General features: G+C 44.2%; 1 protein-coding gene across 2 annotated transcripts in view; it reads left to right on the top strand.

The window, feature by feature from the left end:
* The first annotated feature begins 458 nt into the window (after positions 1-458).
* The window catches only part of TOPBP1 (DNA topoisomerase II binding protein 1), a 35,359-nt gene continuing 27,834 nt past the window's right edge, over positions 459-7,983 (top strand). For both annotated transcript variants that reach the window (XM_083705542.1, XM_083705543.1), the window contains exons 1-6: positions 459-601; positions 2,949-3,036; positions 3,504-3,638; positions 4,528-4,671; positions 5,421-5,602; positions 6,508-6,701. In XM_083705542.1, coding sequence (XP_083561668.1) covers positions 2,956-3,036; positions 3,504-3,638; positions 4,528-4,671; positions 5,421-5,602; positions 6,508-6,701 — 736 coding nt within the window. In that variant the 5' untranslated portion in view covers positions 459-601; positions 2,949-2,955. The remainder of the gene's footprint in view (positions 602-2,948; positions 3,037-3,503; positions 3,639-4,527; positions 4,672-5,420; positions 5,603-6,507; positions 6,702-7,983) is intronic.

The raw sequence follows: 7,983 nt of genomic DNA, 5'->3' as shown, positions 1-7,983 counted from the left end.
TTCCACGAATAATAAAACAAAACATTATTATTATTATAATTAATGTTATTATTATATACCCCGCCCATCTGGATGGGTTTACCCAGCTATTCTGGGCGGCTGCCAACAAAACACGAGCACGGTGTGGAGGTCGGCCGCGCATTCACACGTGAACCAAACACGTGAACACCGCTCCTCTCTTAGCGATGTACTTCACAAGCCTCCTAGGCAAGAGGGGATTGCCCGGCGGCTGCCGCTCCCACGCTGAGCTTTTGAACCCGGCGCTTCCCTTTCCGGGACGTCGAAAACCAGCGGTGTATTTTTAAAAGGGGCCGCGCTCTCTCGCTCGCTCGCTCTCTCTCTCTCGCTCTCTAGCTCGCTTTCCGGCTCTCGTCCCTAAAGCGAGGCGCCGCGAGAAGCACCGAAGGAGTTAACAACAACAATAAAAAACGCGGGGCGGGGAAAGGGCGCGCGCTCGCTCGCGAGAGAAGCGCTGAGGCGTCATTCACGCATGCGCACTTCCGGCTCCTCGTTTTTTCCCGCCAGCCTTCGGGAGGTTATGATTCTGGGTCCCTCTGAGAGGAGGAAGGAAGCAGCGGCAGCGGAGAGCTGAGGCGACGGGGTAAGCGGAAGGGGAGCGTCGCCTCGCCCTTTTTTCGCCCCTGTAGTAGGCGGGCACCCCCACCCCGTCATACTTCTTCGCCCTCCCAGCCCAATTTGCCTCAGTCGCGGTCGGGGCTTTCGGTTATGAGCCGTTCAAGGCAGGGAGAGGCTGAGGGGGGGGGAGCGGGGGCCTCCCAGGGCTCCCAACCCCCATCGCAAGGAAGAGCTTTCTGAGGTCTTCGGTGGGGGCTCCTTTCCCCGGATGGCCGCGCCTGCCGTGGATGCTTTGGTTGAGATTCCCGGGTTGGGCTAGATGACCTTTGGGGGTCCCCCTCCCGCTCTCCAGTTCTATGATTCACGCACCCAAACCAAGCAGGATGGAACTTAGCTGTGCAGCACAATGCCTGCCTTGTCCCTTTACCTGCCATGTGATGTGTGGGGCAGGTGGCCGTGGGGTCGTCCCACTGTATCCCCACAACCTGGCTGCCTGGTGCACTTGAGGGCAATGCACCCTTCCTTGCAAAAGGCGGTGCAGGATGCTAGACTAAGATGGGCCTTTGACCCCGACCCAGCAGGGCTCTTCCTTGGTTCTTAAACAAGGGGTCAACAAACTTTTTCAGTAGGGGGCCGGTCCACTGTCCCTCAGACCTTGTGGGGGGCCGGACTACAGTCATATCTTGGGTTGAAGTCGCTTTAGGTTAAGCCTTTTTGGGTTGCGCTCCATGGCGACCCAGAAGTAACGGAGCGCGTTACGTCCAGGTTTCGCCGCATGCGCAGACGCTCAAAATGACGCCATGCACATGCGTGGAAGTGGCGGGTCGTGACCCACGCACGCATGGATGCGGATTGCGTTCGCTTCAGGATGCGAATGGGGCTCCGGAACGGATCCCGTTCGCATCCAGAGGTACCACTGTATATTTTGAAAATGAACAAATTTCTGTGCCCCACAAATAACCCAGAGGTGCATTTTAAATAAAAGCACACATTCTACTCATGTAAAAACACGATGATTCCCGGACCGTCCGCAGCCCGGATTTAGAAAGCGATTGGGCTGGATCTGGCACCCAGGCCTTAGTTTGCCTACCCATGTTCTTATCTGTGCTTAGCTTGGAACCCGCCGGCGCTTAGACCAGTGGTTCCCCACCTTTTTTTGGCCATGCCCCACCTAAGCATCTCTAAAATCCTGATGCCCCTGCTCCTGTGACATATAATACTTACTACAGTATTCAAGGGGGACGCGGGTGGCGCTTTAGGTTAAACCACAGAGCCTAGGACTTGCCGATCAGAACGTTGGTGGTTCGAATCCCCGCGACGGGATGAGCTCCCGTTGCTCAGTCCTTGCTCCTGCCAACCTAGCAGTTCGAAAGCACGTCAACGTGCAAGTAGATAAATAGGTACCGCTCCGGCGGGAAGGTAAACGGCGTTTCCGTGTGCTGCTCTGGTTCACCAGAAGCGGCTTAGTCGTGCTGGCCACATGACTCGGAAGCTGTATGCCGGCTCCCTTGGCCTATAGAGCGAGATGAGCATCGCAACTCCAGAGTTGGCCATGACTGGACCTAATGGTCAGGGAAGTCTAAAAGGCCATTAACCTGGTCTAAACAAGCTTCCAAATTGCCCCACCCCCTTGGGAACCATGGGCCTCGACATAAGATTATGCCTAAGATTAAGATTAAGCCATTGTTTGTCAAAAAAAATTCCTTCCAGTAGCACCTTAAAGACCAACTAAGTTAGTTCTTGGTATGAGCTTTCGTGTGCATGCATACTTCTTCAGACCAACACGGCTACCTATCTGTAACTGGAACTATGGAAGGCACCCCATTGTTTGTGCTTGCCTGTGGGGTTTGGAGCCAACAGCAGCCTCCCGTTTTCCTTCCTCAATGTATGGCAGAGTTAGTGGACAGGTGTCGTCAAGCACCTGGCCTTCAGCAGCAGTCCCACCTGAAGGGGGATTGTTGGGAAGTTGCAACATCCTTGCCTTGTCTGCCACATCAGGCTACATTGGGGCGCAAGCCTGGGCAATATGTGCGCCTACATCCTGAACTGCCCAGACAACAAACAAGTGCAGGCTGTATATTCTCGTAAAGTATTTTATGAATAACTGATAGGAATATAAATGAAGAGAACTAATCAGGAGTAGTCACCCATAGTAAGGTGGACATTGTGATTTTCGTCAAATGGGTTGTTACTGTATTTTAAAGTAAGCAGAAAACAGGTGCTTCCTAACAGCCAACGTAGTTTGGTAAAAATTGGTCTGTGCCATAGTATCCGAATGCATAGGTTTCCACTAGCAACTGATTTTTCCACTAATCTGTTCATAATAGTTTTCTTTTCTAAATAAAGCTAAATCTGCTTTCCTATTTCATTAGTTGAACAATGAAAAATAGCAAGGAACCATATTTTGTGAAGTTTATAAAGTCTGCAGAAAACTCTGAATTTTTCCTTCAGGCCCTTGAGGTAAGCTTATGGAGTTGGTATGTGAATGTAATGTGTTCAATGAATATTTTATATGTGTTTTAAATATTAAGGTTTGTGTGTTGAAAAAGTAAACAGCAATTTTATGGTTTATCTCACTGTAAACAAAGCACAAATTGTAGCCAGGTTTTGCTTTATGACTTGTCTCTTGTAGTTTGTCTGGAGAACGTAAACAACAAGCCCTGGTTCAGATATAATTCTAAGCTAAACTATGGTTTAGTGCAACAGCTGTAATCTTCTCTCTGAGAACCTCTGAGACGTTTGTAGTAGGCTATGGTTTGGCTTACAGTTATTTCTGAACTGGCCCAATATTTTGAATTGAATGTGAAGATGTTTTTAGTAAGTATCACCAAGTACAGGCATATTTCCGTGCAACCACTGTTTATATTCAAAGAAACTGTTTGCAAATCTACAGAATACTTGTCTACTGCTTTTGTTATATTTTGCAGTCCATCAAAGAATTTCAGTCAGAAGAATCCCTCCAGATTCTTGAAAATACAGCTGCACTGAGGATACAAGAGAATGACAAATCCCTTTATATTTGTGATCAGTTCAGTGGCATTGTTTTTAATCACCTTCAGAAGGTTTGTGTTTTATTTACATAGTGACTTTGTTAATGCAGTATCTTGATAAATTCTAAAAGATGTTATCGGGTGGGGAGGGAAGTGGATGTAGATGTATCTCATCACCTCTGCTTTTAATTATTTCACGGAGAGCAGATTTATGTGAATATTTCTGTATGTTCCTGTGGGAATCAAGTGTAGACTAGCACAGTGTTCTGCATGATGTTGTTAGACTCCAGCTCCCATCATCCTCCGCCAGCTTAGCCAGTGGTCTGGGATGATGGGAGTTGGAGTCCACCAACATCTGAGGACCCAACATTGAAGAACACTGGACTAGCAGAACCTAATTGGATACTGGGGGTTTAAATGGGATGAAGAAATAGATGGTTTACATGTCATTATTTGCCTTCTGAAATGATCCAGTGTCATCTGATTGAACAGTTGTCCACGTGTGTATTGTTAGTATTGCAAGATATGTATTGACACACAATCATAGATTTGTAGAGTTGGAAGTGACCCTAAGGATCATCTAGGCCAAACCCCTGCAATGCAGGAATATGCAGCTGTCTCATTTGGGGGTCAAACCTGCAACCTTGGCAACAAACTTGTCTGACCCCCTCCTTTGGCAATCCTCACAGAACTCTAGCCCAATGGTTGCTATTAATCTGATTTTAATTGATTTTATAATGAAATGATTTTAGAATGTTGTATCATTTTAATGTTGTTAGCCGCTCTGAGCCTGGCTTCGGTTGGGGAGGGCAGGATATAGATAAAATTTTGTTGTTGTTATTATTATTATTATTAGCTTTTTTTTTTAGGCGTGCCATGTGTATTGGAAGTGTGGGAGAACAGTTTTTCTAAGGAAAAAGTTCCTATTTACCATCTTGTTTTGTCTTATCTCTTGTTTCAGCTTGGTTGCAGAATTGTTGGACCACAAGTAGTTGTCTACTGTATGCAGAACCAGCGATGTGTGCCAAGGGCCGACCACCCAGTTTTTAATATGACAATGGCTGATGTAACTGTATCCTGTACAAGCCTTCAAAAAGAAACTAGGGTAATTCTTTTTTATTGGTGTGTTTTGAAGAGTTGGGTGTTCATCTTATTGTAAGCATCTAGTCATAACCAGGAGTCAAATTGTCTTTCGATATGTCACCATTTCAGCTAAATAGATAGATTTGCCATAGAAATCAAGATCAGAAGGGCCAAAACTCTTCAGTGCAGCAAAAACTTTACCTTGCTTAAAACATCATTGATAAATGTCTAATTTTGTAAACCACATCCATTTTATATCTTAAGAAAATATATTCCATTGCCCTTCTCTTTGATTTAGGAATGCTTAATATGTAACACAAATCTGTTCTTTGCTAATTTATACATATTAATAGTACTTGTGCTTTACTTTTGACAGTGGGGAAAGTTTGTCAGACATTTCAAGATTATCGTGAATCTTCCCTGGCTTTTTCCACAGTCTGAAAATACCTACTTTGAGTCTGTTATTTTATGTATTTATTGAAACATTTATGTACCACCTTTCATCCAATCTGGATTTAAGGATGTTGTACAACAAAAATGTGCATCACAGGCATGTTTTTTTATTTTTATTTTTGCTTTTCCTTGAATCATCTTAAGTCTGCCAGTATTGTCTACTAAATGCGCTGTGCACACCTGACACTATTTCAGCTGTACTTCTGTTAGCTTTATGATACCATATTACTGTTTTTGTTTATAGTGTTTTGCTAATCCTCATTTGATCAGCTTTGTCTTGGTTTATTTTCATTTGCTGCTGTTTTTTCTCTTTCGTAGGAAGAGGTCCACAAGTATGTGCAGATGATGGGTGGCCGTGTATATAGAGATCTTAATGTGTCAGTAACACATCTTATAGCTGGAGAAGTTGGAAGCAAGAAATATTTAGTCGCTGCTAACTTAAAAAAACCCATTTTGCTTCCCTCTTGGGTAAAAGCATTGTGGGATAAATCCCAACATAGGTAAGACTACATTCATGCAATTAGAAAAGTACCTGCAATACTACTTGCAGTGTTTGAAACTCCCATTGTTCTAGCTGCATTTTGTGACAGCGAATTTCATTAGCGCAAGCCGTTTCTGAGCTCTGGGCGCATAAGATTTCATATTAAAACTGCAGAGTGGAAGGAAAGGAGGACCTTTTTCTGCCTCCCCACTTCCAGCTACTCTCTGAAGGTTGGAGAAGAAATCATCTTAAGAATATTAGAGGGGTGAGCAGTGGAAGGACTAGGCCACGTGAAAAATTCTGAGCTATGGTACGGTATTCTCCAAATAGTAATTTAAACTTACAGTGGTGCCCCGCAAGACGAACGCCTCGCAAGACGGAAAACCCGCTAGACGAAAGGGTTTTCCGTTTTGGAGGCGCTTCGCAAAACGAATTTCCCTATGGGCTTGCTTCGCAAGACGAAAATGTCTTGCGAGTTCCTGCGGGGTTTTTTTCCTTTCCCCCCTTTTTCTAAGCAGCTAAGCCGCTTATCAGCTGATCCGCTAAGCTGATAAGCCGCTAAAAGCCGCTAATAGCGCTAATCCACTAAGCTGTCAATGGGCTTGCTTCGCAAGACGAAAAAACCGCTATACGAAGAGCCTCACGGAACGGATTAATTTTGTCTTGCGAGGCACCACTGTATATGTTAGTGATCATGTTGCAAAGTGCAAGCTTCACACCGTTGACATAAAAAAGACATACTGTATTGTTCTTTACTTGGATTTATAGGAGAAGGTTTAAACACCTAAGAATGATGATATATCCTTGACTCTGTTGCATAGCCATCAAATTCTGTACTGGCTTTACTTACTCATGCACAACTCTGTTTTTCTGCTAATGAAGAGAAATGGCAAGACATACTTTTATTGCTCTTGTTCCCAACAGGATGCTTAGATATACAGACATCAATATGGGAGACTACCTATGCCCTTTGTTTCTTGGTTGTACAATCTGTGTGACTGGTTTAAGCAGTGCAGACAGAAAAGCAGTCCAGCGTATTACTATTGAGAATGGTGGTCAGTATACAGGGCAACTTAAGATGAATGAATGTACCCATCTTATTGTTCAAGAACCAAAAGGTAATTTTTTTAAAAAAATTAAAAGGTATTTGTTGAGTTCAGGAGGATCCTTGTATTTGTGGAAAATAATTTGGTTTCACAACTTGAATGCAGACAGGACTTCTACTGTAGTTTTAATTGACATGCTGCAAAACATGTCAAGTAGCAAGCTATTTATGCTGCCATCTATGGTGTGCTGTCTGACAAATCAATGAACAGAGTCCTCATGGCAACAAAAATGCCACGCAATCTATTGTTCACAAGCACTTCCAGCATTCCTTTCCCTCCCTTCTCCTTCCTCTGCATGGAGACTGGGAGTGAGCCTCTGGCTTTCATGCTTCCGTTTTCACTCTGTATAGAGAAGAATTTTCAATATCAAGGGTTTGGGAATATCTCACATAAACGGAAGGAAAAATGCTTCTCTTTTCCCAAAGGAAGGACACTAAAAAACCCCACTGAACTACTTCATTACTTTGGAAAAAAAAACCACTGAACTACTTCATTACTTTGGAAAAATGGAAAATACTTTTTCAAGTACTCTCACAAGCAACCATTTTCTTCCCTCTGCACTCTGTGTTAGGGGTAGATACCCCTTTTGAAGTTGAGGACCACATTATCTTGGAGGGAAAACAGTTGTGGGCACATACTGCTGGTGCATGAGCCCAGAGCTGGCAGTGAGTAGGACCAAACCTGGAAAGGAGACGGAGCACAACTTCACTCTCTTTACCATATCTCTCATCTCCTTCATGTGTTCATTTTCTCTCTCCCCACTCTATACACAAGCATGCAACCTCATTCATCGTCCATTCATTTCATTTCACCACCATTATTGGCAAGTATGTAGAGGGATGCCAGAGGGCAAACAGGTAAGAAGGGCCTTATTGCCCATGGACTGAAGGCTGCCCACCTATCTTATCACTAACAGGACTGCATTTGACCAAATTTAGAACAGCCTTTTCCAGAAAAATATGTAAAATCTGCATATGGTTTGGCCAGAGAGTGTTCAGTGGTACCTCAGGTTACGGACGCTTCAGGTTACAGACTCCGCTAACCCAGAAATAGTACCTTGCGTTAAAAAATTTGCTTCAGGATGAGAACAGAAATCATGTGGCGGCAGTAGGAGGCCCCGTTAGCTAAAGTAGTGCTTCAGGTTAAGAACAGTTTCAGGTTAAGAACGAACCTCCAGAACGAATTAAGTTCTTAACCCGAGGTACCACTGTAATGGAATCAGGCATATGCATATCTTTGAGTAACAGCAGCGTGCTAGATTGAAAACAATAAACTAAGGCTGCCATGTATTTGT

This window comes from Podarcis gaigeae (genome assembly GCF_964106915.1).
Source record: "Podarcis gaigeae genome assembly, chromosome: 12".
NCBI classification, from domain to species: Eukaryota; Metazoa; Chordata; class Lepidosauria; order Squamata; family Lacertidae; genus Podarcis; species Podarcis gaigeae.
The sequence above is the reverse complement of the archived record's forward strand: the minus strand, read 5'-3'. Positions and strand labels throughout refer to the sequence as shown.